The sequence below is a fragment of the Carassius gibelio genome, chromosome A10 (genome assembly GCF_023724105.1).
Source record: "Carassius gibelio isolate Cgi1373 ecotype wild population from Czech Republic chromosome A10, carGib1.2-hapl.c, whole genome shotgun sequence".
Lineage (NCBI taxonomy): Eukaryota > Metazoa > Chordata > Actinopteri > Cypriniformes > Cyprinidae > Carassius > Carassius gibelio.
This window is the reverse complement of record NC_068380.1, coordinates 16,614,182-16,635,094: the sequence shown is the minus strand read 5'-3', so window position 1 is coordinate 16,635,094 and position 20,913 is coordinate 16,614,182. Positions and strand designations below refer to the sequence as shown.

Genomic DNA, 20,913 nt, shown 5'->3' with positions numbered 1-20,913 from the left:
ATCTGAACAGACAGAAGCAGTTCATTTCAGTGACAAATTGAAAGGTCACTGACTGACCGCAGACTTGCTAGGCAACGTTTCCAAGGTTTATCGAAACGATTGACCAAAAAATGGAAGAAAGAAAGTCACACATAATACCAAAGTTCGACTGTAGGTTCTTCAAGGCCATGATTCATTATTTATTCCAAGATATGTGATAAATGAACATAGATTTCCTTTAATTGATGTCAAAAACAGCCCTATCCCAAGAATCAGCCAAAGTACCCCACTTAAGAGCTCATTTATTCCCAAATCGTCCTCAGAAAAGACAACTACATGTATTTTACTCCTTGGATTTGCCAATGAAACATTTGAAACTGAAACTGCTAGGCTTTTCTAAAAAAAAAAAAAAAAAAAAAAGAAGCTTCTTAGAAGTAAGTCAAAGTGTGTGTTTTTTTTTGGTCACAGTTGTAACCAGTGGGAAACTACAGAGCCAACATATGCTCAGTTTCTCAACAAAACCCAAATAAATCTACATAGCTGCACACACTGAAGTAACGTAATATTTTAAAAAGCCAAATGTTTGTAAAACAAAAAAAGAATATTTCTGTTACATTTGACTGTTTTTATTTTTAAACGTAACAAAACAGACGATTTTTCAGAGGCAGACTGGAATTAAATCGCTTCTTTCCAAGTTTCGCCCACAAATGTAACCCGTGGGAATAAAACATTTTCAAGAACTAGATGAAACAAATATTCACACACTGCAGCTGCTGATTTCCACATTAAAAAAATTCTGTGTGACATAAATGTTGACCACTTCTCTTTTTGCTGCGTTATATTGCTTCGTGACTCAGAAATGATTATTTTGCCTTCTCAAGTGCTGTTCAGAACACAATTTGTCAATGCATCCCTATATTTGTAATTCAAATAACGGAGCAATCTATTCAGATTCTGCTGCATGTGGTCCGATACGTTGTATCTTATGGAAATGCATGAGCGTGATAATGATTCTTCACTTGTTCAGGCATGCAAACTGAATGACTGTGAATGAGCTCATTCTGTGCATGAGGTTTAGAGGGCACATGTTTGACTAGATCACCATGTGAATCACATTCTCTCTGATGCTCATATACTTGACTAAATCTATTAGTGAGTAATAATCAGGTCTCTCTCCGGAGAAAGCAAGAGGAAATATATGCCCTTGAGAGGAGACAAATGACCAGTAGAGATTTTTTTTTTTTTTCAGAAAATACATCAGAATTCCATATATCCACATCTCACAATTCTGACCTTTTCTCAGAATTGTGAGTGTATGTCGGAGAAAAATAAAGGTAAAAATATGATTGTCTTTGCCCCATAACAGTATGAAACTCAGTTTGTTCCAGCCTGAATATGCCATATTATGAAATAAAATGCATTGAAAAAAAAACTTTTTTATGAAAATACAGAATTTATTTACTTATAATATATTTATCTATATTAAATCGTTTATGGGTGAAATGGGAATTATATGCAGGTTTCGCATTATAAATATTGCTATGTCTTTGATATTAGAATTGAGACATAAATACTGAATTGACCATTCTGAAGTCAGGACTGCAAACTATCCATTTTATTAACTGTTACACTACAATCCACATAATTCTGTGAAACTTCAGCAGCCAGAGGGCAGTAAGACCTCCACATTTTCAGCGTCACACCCTCGAATGACCGTTTGTCAGTTTCACTTCCTGTCTACTAGGCACTGACAACATCGAGGGAACAGGATGAACTCACTGCACTCCTGTGAGGCCAACAGGGGAACTCTCTGCTGACAGAAGAAGAGCCATCAGAACCATCTTCCACAGCTTTCACTAACTCCACCGCTGGCACAGCTCTGGTCCAGCTGGGAATGACCTTCTGTGTGAAGAAGCGGAGCTGTCCATCTGCTTCCAAGCAGCCCAGGCTTGAAAATCAACTTGTACAGATAGCCTTGGAGCATCTGAAGGTCCAGCTGGACCAGGATGAACGGGCTCCCCAGCAACTGAGAGAAGATTCAGGCCTGACCCAGAATCAAAGCCTTGAGTGCTCTCAGAGGGGGAATATATTTGGTGCTTTCCATGGGCTTCAGGTGATTACAGAAACCCCATCCATCATAACCGATCTGAACATGGTTAGTGCGCTGATATACAGTGCAACTGTGCTAGCGGCGACCCGAGTTCGAATCCCGTCTTGTCGATCCCAACCTTCTCTTTCCACCCAATGCTTTCCTGTCAGCTATATACTGTCTGTCCAAATAAAGGCATAAAAAGCCCATAAAAAAGGTTCTTTATTGGCTTCCGTGAAGAACCTTTAACAACCATTGACCATTCCAAAGCACAAAAGGTTCTTTATAGCAGAACAGCAAGACAAAAATGTTTTTTTAAAGAACGTTTCACTTAAAGATTTCAAATCTCTAAAGTCATCTGGGAGATGGTTTTCTCTGAATGTCTTTAACGGGCACTCCTCAACAGAGGGAGAAAGTGGACATACCACAATGTTAATCACAGGACGAGGAGATCAAATCATATATACACATTTATTTAAGCAATATATCCAGTGATGAAGGACTGTATATTGACAGTGTGCAGAATTTTAGACTAGAAATAAATTATACCTTTGTAGCCATTATTTAGCGGATTTAAAAGTGAAGCGTGTCAATTCTAGACAACTAGCTGCACCAAACAGAATTTAAAATGACAAAAAGTTTATATAAGACCTCTCTTGTTTTCCATTGGGTGGCCAAATGTGTAGCCCCACCCCCAAACTCTACTCATTGGTTGAGCCCAATCAGGCTGCTCAAACACACTGCAATTCCATTTGGTGCCATGAGTGGTGCAAAATTGTACATTTCACCTTTAAACTTCTTTATCTATATTACTCAAACTTTTTTTTTTTACACTAAATAAAATACAAATATTTATACAATGTTGTTTTGTTGATGTCATCAGTGTAGTGAGAACTTCAGGATTTGACTTATGACTACGCAATAGTGTCAAAGCTCACGGTGTTTGCAAAGGTGGATTTTAGGTTAGCAAGTTAATGATTGTGATGAGGGGGGCGGAGCGATAATGAGCATCACCAAACTCGCGCCGTTCCCACAGCTCTCGGCCCCGCCCACCTCATCACACCAATGTTTTTTTATTAAGAGACAAGGACACCCTTCATGTCAGGCAACAGTATATTCTCACCACATGGTATGAGGAAGCAGGCAAAAAAAACTAAAGTTTCTAATGCCTTCACTATATTCCTACTGAGCAGCAGAAGGGCTTGCAAAGTCTGAAAAAGAAAAAACAAAAACAAATGAACACCATTTCCTCAAGGAAGCATTCAAGGGATTTATAAACAACATTATTAACTGTGTAATACTTGGGGCAGACATTAATATTACTGTTTGTAAATTATAAGTCAAGGTTACATTCCTGCAAGAATTCTTACCGAGTCATGATCTTATTAGTATCGTATTAGGCTGTACCCTGGTTCTGCTACAGTTGAGTATAAAGGATCATCTGAACGGTGAAAGATGCAACAAGAATTAAGAATTGAAAAAAACATGCAGACTAGGAAGAAAAAACACATTGCTTAGAATATTTTCATACTTTCTGCAGTTGATGGTGGAGGTGCTGCTGCTCTCCTGAAATAATACACAGCAAGATGTAAGGTAATAGAAAAGCTGATGGTCATATTCCCATAAGAAATGAAATAAACTAATAATTGAATGATAAATCGGCGAGCTCCATCTGTAAGGAGCGAGGGCTCACCTGCCAGATGTTGTGGGAAGTGAACGAGTGGGAGCCGATCTGTGATTGTTGTAGAAGTTTTCATATGGAACAGGTGCTGAGAAGAGATCATTTTAATAAACGTTTACAGGACAGTTCCACCCACTGTAAAATGTCATTAGACTCATATCTGAGTGGAGCCCAAGACAGAAAGTTCATGAATTTACAACAAGCTCGGATAAGGACAAAAATGCAACATAAAAGCAGGGTTATTATTAAACTAAAACTAAAAAATAGAACCATTAATATTTTTTTTTTTACTTAAAAATAAAGCTTTGACCATAATAAAAAAAAAAGTTAAAAATTATATATATAATTTTTTTTTGAGCTAAATGCCAAGGCAACATTTCTTATTTTAATTTATTTTAAATTGATGTACTAAAATACTAAAACTGGAATAAAATGAATTAAAAAAAAATGTAAACAAAAGTACAAAAAATGTCTAAAACTTTACAATGAAAATGGAAAAAAAAAAATATTAAAACTGATTAAAAATATTAATAAAAACTATATAATAGTACCTCTATGATGCTAAAATTACACTGCATAGAAGTAGACCATATGACAGAACTTTTGTTTTTTTGTTTTGTTTTTTTAAGAAAGAAATGTAAACCTCAAATTTCATTTGTCCATGAGCATATTTTAGTTTGAGTGGTCAAGGTTTTCAGCACTTTAATGCACACAATGCATAAAATTAGAACATGTGGAATCATAAATGAGAATTTCAGTTAATAATACCATCGAACTATTCATGGACAAAGCCATATGGACTAATTGTATAGTGCTTTTATGATGCTTTCTGTCATTTCAGAAAGAAAAAGAAACCTTTTATAATAAAATGAACTGTATTTCTATTCCAATTGAAATTAGAGTTAAATGCACAGTAAAAGGTGTGTTCACAGAGGAGTTTCTGCCAAATTTTGCACTGTAAAGATCCATTGTCAGTAGTATTGCAATATAGCACAGCACACAAAAACTGCACTTTCATACCAAGGAACTTTCTGCTGGTCAACACTGTTGGTTCATGTGACCAGCTTCATGCAAAATCTGCGTTGGGAAATCTTTCGCCCTCATTCAAAGTTTGTTGCAAGGATTCCATTTAAAAAGGCTGGATTTCATCAGTGAATGTGATCACAGCTTAACCTGCTGCTGGGAGTACCTGGTGGTTTGTCTCCGGTTCTTCTGAGGTTGATAAAATGCTCGATGTCTTCTTGAATGTTACATTGCTCCAGTGACTTCCTCACTTCCTCATAGAGCTGCGTGACACAGACACACATAGTGAGGCGGGTTCCACATGAGCATCCTACATGGTGCCACACAGTCAGGTTACCTCATCGCTGGTGACACACTGCTGGGAGAGATGGTTGAGATGGGTCCACACAACGTTTCTCAGGTTGTTGATCCTCTCCACTTCCTGTTTCTCAAGAAACTGTGGCAACATGCACATGAGATGTCAAAGTAGAAAGATCAAAATAGCCCCATAAATGTCTTAACTCATTCAGTTCAACTTGGTAAAGCATGTTTTAATTTAGGCATTGTATGTGTAATTGACTTGTTTTGTTTGACCTTTAATGGTTATTCAAATTTACGTGAAAAGCCATTTACAACCCATTTTAAAGAGGTGCATGAGCATCACATGACCTGACATGATCAAGTTTGTTTTGTCATCATCATTGGTGCTGGGGTGTGTGATGCAGGCTGGGGCGCAGAGCTCACCTCACAGGCTTTGACATGCTCGTTCAGCCACTCCTCTCTCATCTTGCCCAACAAGGACACATTCTGACTATAAAGCCTGTCTATTATGGAGTTGAACATACAAAGGACGTTAAAATTAGAAATGGAATAGAAGAGTTATGTGGTGTTTAGGGCTGGGCAATACAGCTAAACGGTCACATAACATTTTTCTTTAAACCTTTTGAATACAGTCCAATAATTCACCTTAAATATATATTAAACAATACTAATAAAACTAAAGAACCATATTTCATTAATTGATTCATTTATTTCATTAATTAATTTACTGACAAAACTGATAAAGCCTATCTGGTACTACTCATATTGACATGTGAGCAGCCAGTCCCTGACTACATGAGCCATAAGAGTCCTTCGATTGGGAATCAGACCTAACTGATTGAGAAGTATGTGTTCGATTCATTAAAAAGAGCCAACCCATAAAACTCTGTCATTTAGGAATCAGATTACCCTGATTCGTTTTGATCACTAAAAAGAGCAGACTCATTATTGTTTGGGAATGAGATTACCCTGATGCATTTGATTCACTAAAAAGAGGCTACTCATTATCGTTTGGGAATCAGATTACCCTGATGCGTTTGGTTCACTAAAAATAGCCGACTCATTATCCTGATTACCCTGATGCGTTTGGTTCACTAAAAATAGCCGACTCATTATCGTGATTACCCTGATGCATTTGGTTCACTAAAAATAGCCGACTCATTATCGTGATTACCCTGATGCGTTTGGTTCACTAAAAAGAGCCGAGTCATTATCGTTTGGGAATGAGATTACCCTTATGCGTTTGGTTCACTAAAAAGAGCCGAGTCATTATCGTTTGGGAATGAGATTACCCTGATGTGTTTGGTTCACTAAAAAGAGGCGACTCATTATCGTTTGGGAATGAGATTACCCTGATGCGTTTGGTTCACTAAAAAGAGGCGACTCATTATCGTTTGGGAATGAGATTACCCTGATGCGTTTGGTTCACTAAAAAGAGCCGAGTCATTATCGTTTGGGAATGAGATTACCCTGATGCGTTTGGTTCACTAAAAAGAGCCGAGTCATTATCGTTTGGGAATGAGATTACCCTGATGTGTTTGGTTCACTAAAAAGAGGCGACTCATTATCGTTTGGGAATGAGATTACCCTGATGCGTTTGGTTCACTAAAAAGAGGCGACTCATTATCGTTTGGGAATGAGATTACCCTGATGCGTTTGGTTCACTAAAAAGAGCCGAGTCATTATCGTTTGGGAATGAGATTACCCTGATGCGTTTGGTTCATTAAAAAGAGGCTACTCATTATCGTTTGGGAATCAGATTACCCTGATGCGTTTGGTTCACTAAAAATAGCAGACTCATTATCGTTTGGGAATGAGATTACCCTGATGCGTTTGGTTCACTAAAAAGAGGCTACTCATTATCGTTTGGGAATCAGATTACCCTGATGCGTTTGGTTCACTAAAAAGAGCCGAGTATTTATGAGATAACCCTGATGCGTTTGGTTCACTAAAAATAGCCGACTCATTATCCTGATTACCCTGATGCGTTTGGTTCACTAAAAATAGCCGACTCATTATCGTTTGGGAATGAGATTACCCTGATGCGTTTGGTTCACTAGAAAGAGCCGACTCATTATCGTTTGGGAATGAGATTACCCTGATGCGTTTGGTTCACTAAAGAGGCGACTCATTATCGTTTGGGAATGAGATTACCCTGATGCGTTTGGTTCACTAAAAAGAGGCGACTCATTATCGTTTGGGAATGAGATTACCCTGATGCGTTTGGTTCACTAAAAAGAGCCGAGTCATTATCGTTTGGGAATGAGATTACCCTGATGCGTTTGGTTCACTAAAAAGAGGCTACTCATTATCGTTTAGGAATCAGATTACCCTGATGCATTTGGTTCACTAAAAAGAGCCGAGTATTTATGAGATAACCCTGATGCGTTTGGTTCACTAAAAATAGCCGACTCATTATCGTTTGGGAATGAGATTACCCTGATGCGTTTGGTTCACTAAAAATAGCCGACTCATTATCGTTTGGGAATGAGATTACCCTGATGCGTTTGGTTCACTAAAAAGAGGCTACTCATTATCGTTTGGGAATGAGATTACCCTGATGCGTTTGGTTCACTAAAAAGAGGCTACTCATTATCGTTTGGGAATCAGATTACCCTGATGCGTTTGGTTCACTAAAAAGAGGCTACTCATTATCGTTTGGGAATGAGATTACCCTGATGCGTTTGGTTCACTAAAAATAGCCGACTCATTATCCTGATTACCCTGATGCGTTTGGTTCACTAAAAATAGCCGACTCATTATCATGATTACCCTGATGCGTTTGGTTCACTAAAAATAGCCGACTCATTATCGTTTGGGAATGAGATTACCCTGATGCGTTTGGTTCACTAAAAAGAGGCGACTCATTATCGTTTGGGAATGAGATTACCCTGATGCGTTTGGTTCACTAAAAAGAGGCGACTCATTATCGTTTGGGAATGAGATTACCCTGATGCGTTTGGTTCACTAAAAAGAGCCAAGTCATAATCCTTTAGGAATCAGATTACCCTGATACGTTTGGATCACTAAAAGAAGCCGACCCATATGGTTCAGTCGTTTAGGAATCAGACTACCCTGATGTGTTTTGTTCACTAAAAATAGCCGACTCGTATGGCTTAATCGTTTGGCAAATCAGACCACCCTTATTGAGCAGTGAGTTGTCGATTTACTAAAGTGAACCAACTTACAAGACTCAATCAGGAATCAGACTACACTGACAGATCTGTACATTTTTCGCTGTAAATTTAGTAGCAATGTTCAAAATGGCCAAATCTCAGCAGATTAATTTCGCCTGAACTAACTATATAAGTCTATCATATTTAATATTGCTTAGTTGTATATTGCGAACAGAATCCTCTAAAATATTAAATATATTGCCCAGTCCTAGTTAAAGTGTATTATTATAAGTGAGCATATTATAGTGCGTCTGCTGACATTCTTACCAGCTTCCTCTGCTGTCTGCTTGGCTTGCTGTGTTTTGGCATACAGCTTGAAGTATAAGAGAGGGACATTATTTATACAACAGAATCTCTTTGTACGGTCATTCACATCTTACAAGAATAAAACATAATACAAACAGAGTATTTACATACTCTAAAACCAGCACTGTCTCTGAAGAGATGAAGATTGATAGTTAACTCGCTACAAAAGGTTTATAGGCTTTCAACTGCTCCAGAGTCTTGTCCTCCGGGGATTACAATACTTCCAACATTGCTGACATGTTTTACAATGATTCACAGCACTGTACATGCTCTGGCAGTCATCCGTACCCATTCATGGCCTTCGTGGTTTGTTTTGCATGCTGCTTTTCTGTAACTCATTTGCCTCCTCTAAAGAGAAGCATCTCTATGGAATTTGTGCCTGATTTTTTTGTTTTTTTCTCCATTTATAAAAGAAAGTGTTTCAGGTAAAAAACAAAACAAAAAAAACAACAAAAAAACAACTATAATGTGCATGCAAGGCAGCGAAAGAATAGTGTTATAGCTTTACACTTTGATTCTACCACGTCATTCCAGAATGCTTTATTCTGATTGGCTGGAATGTGTGCTTTATTGCACAGGTAGTTCCAGTTAGGTTTAAATCCCCAATCTATTCTTGCTACAACATAACAATCAAATAATCACCTTTTAATATCTACAGAAGCACGCTTTATTTCCGTTTTGACACTCGCCCCCACACACTCATACACACAGATCATATCAGCACTGCCCTGCAAATCTATCAATTAGATTCCTTACTTAAAAAGGTCAACATTTCCTAGTAGCAGTGTGTAAGCACTTTTTATTTTTAGTAGTTAAACAACGCTTTACCATTCGTAGAACATTAATGAACATTAAACATTAAAAAGTCTTAAAGATTAAGCATAGCAAAGTCTTAAAGGGATAGTTTACCAAAAAAGGTCAATTCTGTCATTAACTCACCCTCAGTGTGAGTTTCTTCCATCTGTTGAAGACAAAAGATATTTTGAAGAATTTTAGTGACCAAGCGGTTGCCGGTAGCCACTGACTTCCATAGTATTTTTTTCCATACAATGAAAGTTAATGGCTACCGGCATCCGTTTGGTTACCAACATTCTTCAAAATATCTTAGTTTGTGCTCAACATAAGAAGCTCACACAGGTTCAGAACAACTCGAGGGTGAGTAAATGTAGACAAAATGTTAATTTTTGGCGGAACGTTTTCTTTCAAGAGTGTTTTAAAACGTACAAAATGTGTCTCCATGTGTAATAACCATTGTAGTCTATGGATAAGTGCATGTGTCTGGTAGTACTATTTGTGGACTGACATTTTATCAATCTATGTGATTGGAAGATTTTTCAACTGTAATCTTAAAGTTCTTTAAATGCATGAAATTTACAAAACGTCTATGTGTAAATCAGTTGAGGCTGAATGTGAAGTGCAGTTAAAGGTCATGGTCATGCAGGACAGAAGAAAAAAAAAACAGATGCGATGTCCCAGTTTTACTTGCGTACCTTTTCTTGCTGCTTGGAACTGCTAGTGGTAGCGTTTCTGTTCATATTCTGTTCTGCTTCCTCTTTATCTCGACACTTTTGCTCATACGCCTTCTTCGCCTTAGAAAAAAAACAAACAAAAAAAACACCCCTTGGCATTTAAGGTGTGACCAACACAACTTGTGCCTAAATGTAACTATAATATATATTCTTTATGAGCTACAAAAGTCAATATACATATGCTACTGATGTTATAGTGTATATAGAATCACACACTACTACACAACCGGCTAAAAGTGCACACATTTCACTGAACATTTCCCTCAAAAACACTAATTTAAAGACTCTTATAATTATAATTCATCCATAGCTATTAACCTCTTTCTTATTTATTTAAACATATGAGCAGATACTGAAGAAAAAGCAAGTGCCCAACTCCTTAAAAACATTTCGGTCACAACTTCAATCTGTATGATTTCATCCTTTTGCTGAAATTACTATTACTTTAAATGTGGAAAGTTGTAATTGTAAACATTTATTTCAGATAACTGGTGCACAGATTAATTTGTTTCTACAAGAGTTGATGTGGTACTACAAAGTTTCAGTTCCTAACTAATAAATACTGATGCAGCATGGGACACCTTGATGCTAATAAACTTAAAGGAAATGGTTTATTTACCAACCTGAAATCACCACTTTCAAGAATGCTTTATTTAAGCTTGAATGAGAATCTGTCTTTTTAATGAACAAAGCCATTCAGCACAGATCACTTCCCATTTTGTGCAGCTAAAATCAGGTGCACTTATTCACTTCCCTCCTGCCACTGAATCAGACCATATACTTCCCATAAAGAAAATAAGGTGCTATAGAAAAGTGGGCAGCTAAACCACCTTTTATAGCAACAGCACTGACAACTGAGAGACCTTGCTCTCTCTTTCATACTTACCTCAGCCGTTTTCTTATATTGAGCGGCCTTCTGCTTATGAAGAGCATCCATTTGCTGTTCTACCTGAAAAAAAAGCACAGTTTTAAGAAGCTACATGTTTTGAGAATTACGACCATCCAGCACAGCAACACAGGCTCAACCAATGGTGTAAGATTTTTTTTTTTGGGGGGGGGGGGGTGGCTATCTGTCCGTATGACCAATAGCTGACAGAGGGAGTTTTGTTCCAAAAACCTACTCAATATATTGCTAATAATTAATTTTACTACAGTAGATGATTTACTGGCGCAGATGTTTTGGATATACTCTTCCCTGTCAGTTATTTTTTATGTCACAGCTTTTCAAAAAGTTAAGTGTTGGAGATGGCGTGTGATTTTGTAGTGCTATCAGCAATTCAGTGTTGTCATTTCCTTCCAATCGGCCACATTTACACCTACACGAACACAACAGTGTCCAAAACTGAACACCCATAAGCAAAGGCAGGAGATTTTAGATCGCATACTTTCCGAAAGGTCCTGCGTCAGCCGAGCGACTACCATTGAATTGAATGCTAACCGATAACCAGGTATGAAAAGATTGGAAAGTCGGCAACAACACATTTCAATCAGTAAATAAAGTATGAAATGCTGTTTGTATGTCTTACCTTCTTTCGGGCCTCTTTCTGTTTCTCTTTGAAGTCTTCTAACTTTTTTGCTTCTTCTCTCATGGTTTGGGCCAAATGCATATGGGACAAACTCACATTTTCTGTTTCTAAACACACATTTTAACCATAAAATTTCCATCCACAATAAACTGCGATCATTAATCGTTTGCAGTATTTACTTACGTAATTTGAAAACATCAAGCGACCGTTTCAGGGTGCTAAAAACAGAAAAACAAAAACGTTATAAACAATAAAACCATTGTAAAATTGCTGACATCAGTCACTGGTATAGGACTCAGTTAAACTCTTTTTCTTTTCTTTTTTTCTCACCCCATAGTAAGAGGAAAAGCACTAACCACAAACCAACTACAAACATGTGACCAACCCAGGGACTGTTTAGGTTAGTACTTTGAAATGATCTAATATACCATATCAATACCGCATTTTTTAAATGCTATCTTTTTAAGGGGGCTCAGTGTCCAACCAGAACAACACAATAACATGTCATATTCACTAAAGAACCTTCTTGCTAAAGAAATCAAAGAATTGAACCTCTATGAAGATGCATTAGAAATGTAAGTAATGCTTGCCCAAGTTGTTGTGGGTGGTTACACGGCCTTTCTACACATTTGCTAATGTGTTTTTAAAACAAAGTAATTGTGGTTACTTGGTTATCGTTTACTGGCTTAACCCAAAACTGACAGCCTCCAAGTATCTGATATGGTTTAGATTCTTCTGTTTATTGTCTGATTGCTTCAAATATTTATGGCACACCTCTCAACTAGAGATCACACGACGCCCCTTTAAAATCCTTTCAAGAAACAGCAGTTTGTAAAATATATCCATGATGTTAACTGAAATAACTTTAATCATACATCGGTACTTACTTCATTTCACTGCTTCCACACACTTTCTTGGACAAAGCCAGCAGCTCCTTGGCATACTTTTCTTCTATCGCAGCTCTGAAAATAAGTGTTCTTATATTTTAGATCAATGTTTCGTACACAATGACATGTTATTGAGTGAATCTGCCGATTTGCATGCCTGAAATGCATTAGTTTTTTTAATCAAATATTAAACTAATTGTGTAAGGCTTGAGTATTGAGATTTGTAACATTTTTCTCTAAGTTAACACCATCAAGACGCTTAATTGTTTGTTTGAGTATCCCTCCCAGTCTGGTAGGATTATAAGATTTAAGAAATTAGATCATAAATAAACTGTATTCAGGGCATTCACAATATTTAATCATTTTTAATCATGCATTAAAAGGATAGTTCACCCTAAAATGGAAATCCTATCATTATTTACTCACCCTAAAGTTGTTCCATTCCTGTATGAGTTTCTTTCCTCTGATGAACACAAAAGAATGTTTTTAATAGAATTTTGGAAATCAAATCGGTTTCTGGTCCCCGTTGACTTTCCGTATAAATCAACTGTTTGGCTACCAGCATGCTTCAAAATATCTTTATGTTCAACAGAAGGAAGAAACTCATACAGGTTTGGACCAACTTAAGGGCGAGTAAATAAAGACTATCCCTTTAAGAAAGTACAATGGTCCATTTTCATTTTAGTGAAATTTTAGAGTTTAACTTTCATTATTTGTTGCTGTAACTTGTTGATTTAAAACAGTTACGCATGGGAAAAAGTAACAACTGTAAATCATTTTCACACCAATGACAGGAAATCTTGCAACAATGCACGTCATGAGGCATTATTTCTCTTTTTTTTTTTTTTAAGACTTCACTTTCTGTTACTTTCCTTCAGTTATATACGAATGCACTAAGGAGGTTTCACATGATTTTTTGCTGTGAAACCATCAAGCGCTTGAGGTGAAAGTGGCAAACTAGGTAGTGACTCTACATCTCACCTGGCCTTCAAGAAGTCCTCGATTTCTTTGCACGTCCTCTTGCCGTCATTCAAGTGCTGGATGATGCTGTCATATCCAACTGTGCTGGTCACATCTGTGTTCTGGTATCACAATTGAAGAATAATGTAGAAGAAGCAATACACAAAACAAGTTTTTTTAGTAATCTGAAAGCGCAAGCCAGTAATCCACAAAGTGCCACATGTATCACCAATTCCTCATTGCAGCCTTCAGAAACATGACGGTGTGGACTGTTGACCATCATTAGCCATGAGAGCTCAACCTCTGTAATTTAGAAGTCTGAGGGGCAGACATAGCATCATACCCACAACCACAGTTCACAAGAAATATCTCCCAAAATAAAAGTGAAGAAAACAAAACCAAATTGCATCTTGCTTTGCCTAATGAGTTCTCAGAGTTCTCAGGGTGCCATGGCCAATAGTCAAATAACATGAAACACAATTCAGCACATTGAGATAAACGTTTTAATTTCTATGATTTTATAAGAAAGTGACTTCTTTAGGTTGTTTGATGGAGGACCTGGATATTCAGTATGTGCTGACCAAACTTCCTTTAAAGGAAATCAGCCCTGTTTCGATAATGTAAAAGACGAGCTCCAAATAAAAGCTTTAACTATTTATTAAACTAATATCAAATCAGAGCAGGTTGGTTATCATTTTGTATTATACAATCAACAGTATGCCCACTACATTTTTCACTAATCATTGACAGTATGCCCATCAAATTAAGGAAACCTCACCCAAAAATGATCCTTGAAATGCAGTTCTCTCATTGTGTCGGCTTCTGTTTGCTCACTCAGAAAGTGACTGTGAAGTTCCGTATGAAGCTGAAATAACACTGTGACTGATTTCACGCAGGCGTGATGGTCTGATGCACACCACGCGTTAAAATACCACGCCTCGGGGTCCTAAACGCGCATCTTTCACGTCTGTCCAAAGAGCGATATTGTTGAACAGAAAACTGGACCTGCAAGATTTAGTTGTCTTTCCCTCCACCTAGTGAGCGAACTGTGAAGGCGCAGTTCTTGTGAGGAAGTAAAATAAACCTGGGCTTCCTTAATTAGGGCGGTGCAACCGGTGTTACTACTACACTAAACTATACTATACTATACTATACTATACTATACTATACTACAGATGCATCTCAATAAATTAGAATGTCGTGGAAAACTTCATTTATTTCAGTAATTCAACTCAAATTGAGAAACTCGCGTATTAAATAAATTCAATGCACACAGACTAAAGTTTTTTAAGTCTTTGGTTCTTTTAATTGTGATGATTTTGGATCACATTTAACAAAACCCCACCAATTCGTTATCTCAACAAATTAGAATACTCCATAAGACCAATAAAAAAAATACTAAAATACTTTTAGTGAATAGTTGGCCTTCTGGAAAGTATGTTCACTTACTCTACATGTACTCAATTCTTGGTAGGGGCTCCTTTTGCTTTAATTACTGCCTCAATTCAGCGAAGCATGGAGGTGTTCAGTTTGTGGCACTGCTGAGGTGGTCTGGAAGCCCAGGTTTCTTTGACAATGGCCTTCAGCTCATCTGCATTGTTTGATTCTCTCTGGGGTTCAGGTCTGGTGAGTTTGCTGGCCAGTCAAGCACACCAACACCATGGTCATTTAACCATGGTGCTTTTGGCAGTGTGGGCAAGTGCCAAATTCTGCTAGAAAATGAAATCAGCTTCTTCAAAAAGCTGGTTAGCAGAAGGAAGCATGAAGTGCTCCAAAATGTCGTGGTAAAAGGTTGCAGTGACTTTGGTTTACAAAAACACAATGGACCGACACCAGCAGGTGACAGTGCACCCAATTTCATCAATTTGAAAATCAAAAATTACAGTCCTCATAAGGCTGCAGTTCTCTCAGTTGGTTGTGCATCTTTTTCTTCCACACGCTTTCCATCCATTCAACTTTCTGTTAACATGCTTTAATACAGCACTCTGTGAACAGCCAGCTTCTTTGGCAGTGAATGTTTGTGGCTTACCCTGAAGGGTGTCAATGATTGTCTTCTTTTCCACAACATTCTAATTTATTGAGATGCACCTGTATACTATACTATACTATACTATAATATTTTTATGTGCAACTTGCTACTTAATGACTTTGGTGACTAAACTGGTAGATATACAGTCATGGGCAAAACTTTTGGCAGTGACATTTTGTGTTTTGCAAAGTTTGCTGCTAAAGCTGTTGTGGTGTTCATTAACATTGTTTCTAGATTATTGTTTTGAGTGTTCAGATGCATATTAAATGATTGCTAAAAACTTCATTGGCCAAAAAATGAACTTTTTACAAAATAAATAAGTACAGTCAATGTTTCTTTGATCCTGACAAAAAATGACCAGCTAACATTAATTGACTAATCAAATCTGCAGCACATGTGAAAGTGTGAATTAGTACTAGTCAGGTGAAATCACTATCATACTGTGAGCAGACTGCTAGCTATAAGGAGGGAAGAAGAAGCACTTCCAATCATTGTGTTCTTGTTAGCAATGGTTACCTCCAAAGAAACACTTGCAGCCATTATCACTTATCATCAAAATGGCCTAACATGCAAGGAAATTGCTAACCTGAAGAATATTTAACCTGATAGAACCATTTACCAAATCATCAAGAACTTCAAGGCGAGAAGTTTGACTGCAGTGAAGAAGTCTTCAGGATGTCCCAGATTGTCCAGTTAGTAGTTACAGAATCATGTCTCCAGGAGTGCAGAGCTGGCTCAGAAATGGCAGCAGGTTGGTGTGAGAGCATCTGCACGCACAATGAGGTCAAGACTTTTGGACAACAGCCTGGTGTCAAGAAGGGCATCAAAGAAGTCCACAAAAATGAGTGTACAAGCTAAGCCCACAAATTGTGTTAAACTCTGAGAACTAATAAGGCAAGAATGGATGGCCATTAGTCAGGATTTGGCCCAGAAGCTAATATCCAGCTTTGAGGAGTTAATTGCAGAGGTTATTAAAAAGGGTCAACACTGTAAATAATATTGACTAATTTTATTTATTTTTGCCAGTGAAAGCCTTTAAGACTTATATGCTCATCACTGTTTTTCAGTATACCATAGAAACAAATGCAAAAATTATCTACAAATGCTGAAGCAGCAAACGTTGCAAAACAATTTGTCACTGCCAGAACTTTTGGCCGTGACTGTACAAAGTTCTAGATGGTGCAGGCTGATAGGTTCTTACTTAATCTGATATCATCACATTATTATTCACATGGCCCAGGTGGTTGATTTCTTTTCACATCAGCAGCCAATGAGCTTACTGCTCAATATTCAAATACTCTGCTAGTGCTTATTGCATGCTTCAGATTCAGAAAGCTTCAGAAAACAAACATCTAAGATAAGCGAATGCTCACATTTCCATTTTCACTGTGCATACTGTGTGGTTTGCCTAAACTGACTAACCACAAACTAGTTTAAGCATTGTGTTTAACAGCCTTGCATTCATATGCAGGAGCAAAATACTATAAGCAGTAGCAACAAGAAGTCTAACTTATGTATCTAAGTTGGTCTTAATTGGTTTAGTTGGCAAAGCTGGTCTCCCAGCCTGACCAGCTAAGGAAGTGGTCAAAACCACTGTTTTTTTTTTGTTTTTTGTTTTTTTATGAGGATATCTCACAAGCTATGGAGATGAAAACAGGTTTAAATGAAATAAGCATGTCGATATCTTCAGCTTTGGTGAGCGGTAGATTTCAGCTGCATGCAGTGGCAGTCACATTCTTTATTCCTAGCGATTTTACTATACAAATAAGGATTTAAAAGTTATGCTAGTGACCATTTTCAAATAACTTCTAGTTATTTTGTTTCAGGTGGTTGCTGGAGTTTCTTATCAGCTTGCAATTTATCTATTTGTTAACTACACGTTGTGTGCACTTCCCAAAAATGAAAATTCTCTCATTAATTACTCATGTCGTTCCAAACCTGTAAGACATTCGCTCATCTTCGAACACAAATTAAGAGTTTTATGAGATATGAGAGCTTTCTAACCCTCCAAAGACAGTAAGGGAAGGTTCATCTTTTAAAATGTGTTATATGTGCAGCAGCAGTAATTCCTACATGCTCACAGCAGTAGCAAGTTCAGTACTTGCTCTGCTGCAGCATAGCAGATCTATTCTGCCAAGGCCGAACACATTAACATTGTCATGTAAATGACCAAACTCCTTGACTATTGTCATGACAGAAATACACAGTGCTGTCAAGAAACTAGATGGGGCAGGCTCATTGGTTCTAACTCAATCCGATATCATCACATTATTCACATGGTGTAACTGATTGGTTTGTATTCGCATCAGCATTAAATGTATGCATTTAGCAGATGCTTTTATCCAAAGTGACTTAGTGCATTCAGGCTACCAATTTTTACCTATCATATTTATATATATATATATATATATATATATATATATATATATATATATATATATATATATATATATATATATAAAAATCTAACCTGCTCTAATGGTCATGGCTATCAGAAAAATACAGCCTATATGGATAATAAATCTCAACATCTATAAAAAAAAAAAAAAAACACTAAACTGCAGTCTAGTTTAGCTTCTTTAAAAAAAATTTTTTTTTTTTTTTTAAAACATAGTTATCTATTCTCCATACTTTTATTAGTTTTTCTATACTTTAATAGTTGTTTGCAAGAAACTTGTAACAAAATAAAACAAAATCAGGTCTTTTTGTGCATTTCTACCATCTTTATTTAAAATTAAGGACACAAACACCCTGTCTCTTGCCAACCCCTTTCAAAATCCCAACCATGAAAATCTCAAATATAAAAAGACAAATACAATGATCAACTACTTCAATAAAACCTAATCTAAAATGTACATACAAAGTGTCCTGGTCACATTTGCCTTGTGAAGCATGCCGCTCTACAAAGACATTACACATTTGTCAGACTTATGACAGGTCTCTAAGTCTATGATCTGTCCCTTGGCTGATTCAGAGAAGATGTAGATCCTGTGTTTGGGCTTTGAGGTGCAACTGAAACAGAACTGCAGAGCAACAATCAGTGTGTAAAATGCATCCAGGTTACTAGTGAACTACAGGCAGGTCTTATATTCTCCTCACAGCGTCGTCAATCTCACTCATCTGCTCTTTTAGTTGGTTCCACTGCTCTGGGTTCAGTGAAATACCTGTAATAAGCAAATCAAACAGAAGAACTCATTTAGACACAAGACATCCATTTTTTTTAACATTTAGGGTTGGTAAAATCCTAAATTATGTTTACAGCACTCGATTTTAATTATTTTTTATTAAACAGAATGCTTTAGTAAACAAATGTATTTATGAAAATGTTTATGATAGGGTATTGTTATACTGGTGCATATGAAAAAGATTCACAATTATTCCTTGCTTTTTTTGCTTGTGCATCTTCAGATGGAATATATATATACAATTTTATTTTGTGTGTGTATATTCCCCTGTAGATTACAGGAAAGTCAATTTAGTCATAATACATGCAACCCAAGTCTGTTTTAAGAATAAACAATCTAAATTATAATTGGATATTGAATATTACCAAAAATGCCTAGACAACCACAAGCATAAACATGGGTTAACCACCTGATCATCTCCGTATATTGTGCGTGTGCTTCTAAATTTGTGTATTACATTTCACACTGTAGTTGTTTTTTTTTCACATCTGAACCCACAGCACCTACCTTTCCGGCCTGGCTTCATTTCACCTTCCTGGTCCATCCAGTATTCCCGGATATCAATCAGCACTTTTCCCTTGAAATCCCGAACACTCACATACCTCATCTTTCCTATCTTAAAATAAGAAAACAATATAATCATTTGAATAATACAGATACACAATATAGTGAACGGTGGTTGTGAAACGAGAAGTGTGTGTGTGTATGTTGTCATGCTAAATACAAATAAATGATGCTAAATAAACGTGTCAAATTATTCTTCACCTGGAACATATTGTCATTTTTGCTGCTGCTGCTGCTTTTGGACGCAGATGATACTTTTGAGGTTTCTCCACTTTTTTGTTTCTTTGATGGCTTCTCGGGTGTTGCATGCTTCTTGCGCTTGGCCTGAATTTCATAATTTTTACATTGAATGCAAACCAAGTAACAAAGGAATTAGTGGATTTTACATGATATTCGTACCGTTCTTGCAACACAAAACTGTTGGTTATTCTCAATTAATGTACAAATTTGAGAGGTAAATATTCTTGGTTGTGAAGTGCTTTTAGTTAGCTAAAAGTGTAATGTGAGGTTTTCATACCTTCGTATCAACTTCACTGTCAGAGTCACTGCCCGAGGTGGAAGACAACACTTCCTTTGACTTTGGCATTCTGAAAAGGACAATTCTGTTTAAACGCAAAACAAAAAGAACACAATTGTGAAAATCCCAGTCCTAGTCCTACGTTGCTTGAAGAAAAAATTGAGCTTGTATTAAACAGAAAAGTATCAATGGCGTCACTCGTTAATAACTACAAGAACCAAAAAGGCCGAACGCAGGAACGCGCAGCGAAATTGTTTCAATGAAACAATCTGTTATTGCAGCATGAATGCTGATATTGTAGTCTTGCTCGAAAATTATAAACAGCTGCATGTTTGAAATGACTTACGTGGTGTCGTAAGTTAACCGAGTTTAAACAGAAGCTCATTCGATTGCGCTGGAAACGTCCGTTTCTGCGAAGCCTATGCAGAGCAGCGCGCGTTTGCGGGGACGCGGTCAGGAAGCGCCCTTGAAGCATTGGATTATGGGAAGTGTAGTTTTCTTTTTCTTCTTTAAATTTTATTGGCGGTTGACAAATAACAAAATTGATTACTTCCGCCACCAACTGGTATGGAGTGTGGATCAAAATTACTTGCCTTGTCCAAAGACCCACGCTTGCGGTCTTTGCAATCGATCACTTATTTGACGTCTTTCCAGTGCCGGCCCGAGCCTCTTGGGGGCCCTAAGCAGAATTTGATTTGGGGGGCCCCCCTCCCACCACGCGGAGTCACCTGTGCTTCAAGATTATTGACACAAATGTCACACTATAATGTTACATTATAAATAAATACAGTGAGGTTATGTATTAATACAAAATAAATAAATAAAAATCAATACTTAACATACTTCACTCTTAAACTTCTCTATACAAACTGTCACAAAACATGAAATAAATAATTTGCAAATGTCCAAATGCAAATGTGCATTAAATGTGCAACCTTTTAAATGAAACCAAAATAGACAAACATTAATATAATAAAAAATATAATGCTACAAATAGTTAAAAACTTAAATAATGAAAGCAAACATAAGAACAGCTAGGATTCAACAATGACAATTGTACAACAATGACCTCAAAATTGTTCCTTCCTAGCTTTTCAGGAGGCAAAGTCACTGATGACAGGACAGCAGGATTGTATTGTTGTGCCCCCCTTCCTCAAATATG

The 20,913-nt window shown here is 37.0% G+C and overlaps 2 protein-coding genes across 3 annotated transcripts; both read right to left on the bottom strand.

Annotated features, from left to right (window-relative positions):
* Window positions 1-2,520: 2,520 nt before the first annotated feature.
* Window positions 2,521-14,488, bottom strand: LOC128021386 (proline-serine-threonine phosphatase-interacting protein 2). The gene is made up of 15 exons (XM_052608516.1): window positions 14,235-14,488; window positions 13,478-13,578; window positions 12,497-12,571; window positions 11,793-11,827; window positions 11,610-11,716; window positions 10,970-11,032; window positions 10,045-10,143; window positions 8,516-8,561; window positions 5,496-5,575; window positions 5,110-5,208; window positions 4,939-5,035; window positions 3,762-3,837; window positions 3,600-3,634; window positions 3,439-3,509; window positions 2,521-3,279 (listed from the first exon to the last, which is right to left on the bottom strand). Exons 1-14 carry the CDS (start codon window positions 14,265-14,267, stop codon window positions 3,454-3,456), a joined length of 1,002 nt encoding a protein of 333 aa, XP_052464476.1. The 5' UTR covers window positions 14,268-14,488; the 3' UTR covers window positions 2,521-3,279; window positions 3,439-3,453.
* A 3,699-nt stretch (window positions 14,489-18,187) lies between these two features.
* LOC128021384 (activated RNA polymerase II transcriptional coactivator p15) lies at window positions 18,188-20,257 on the bottom strand. 2 transcript variants are annotated; one of them, XM_052608513.1, is made up of 5 exons: window positions 20,098-20,257; window positions 19,752-19,821; window positions 19,436-19,558; window positions 19,178-19,286; window positions 18,188-18,649 (listed from the first exon to the last, which is right to left on the bottom strand). In XM_052608513.1, the coding sequence occupies exons 2-5, from the start codon at window positions 19,818-19,820 to the stop codon at window positions 18,570-18,572; spliced, it is 381 nt and encodes a 126-aa protein (XP_052464473.1). In that variant the 5' UTR covers window position 19,821; window positions 20,098-20,257; the 3' UTR covers window positions 18,188-18,569. The 2 variants fall into 2 exon arrangements, with proteins under 2 accessions (XP_052464473.1, XP_052464474.1); XM_052608514.1 differs by having other exon boundaries at window positions 19,752-19,836; window positions 20,098-20,246.
* Window positions 20,258-20,913: the final 656 nt, after the last annotated feature.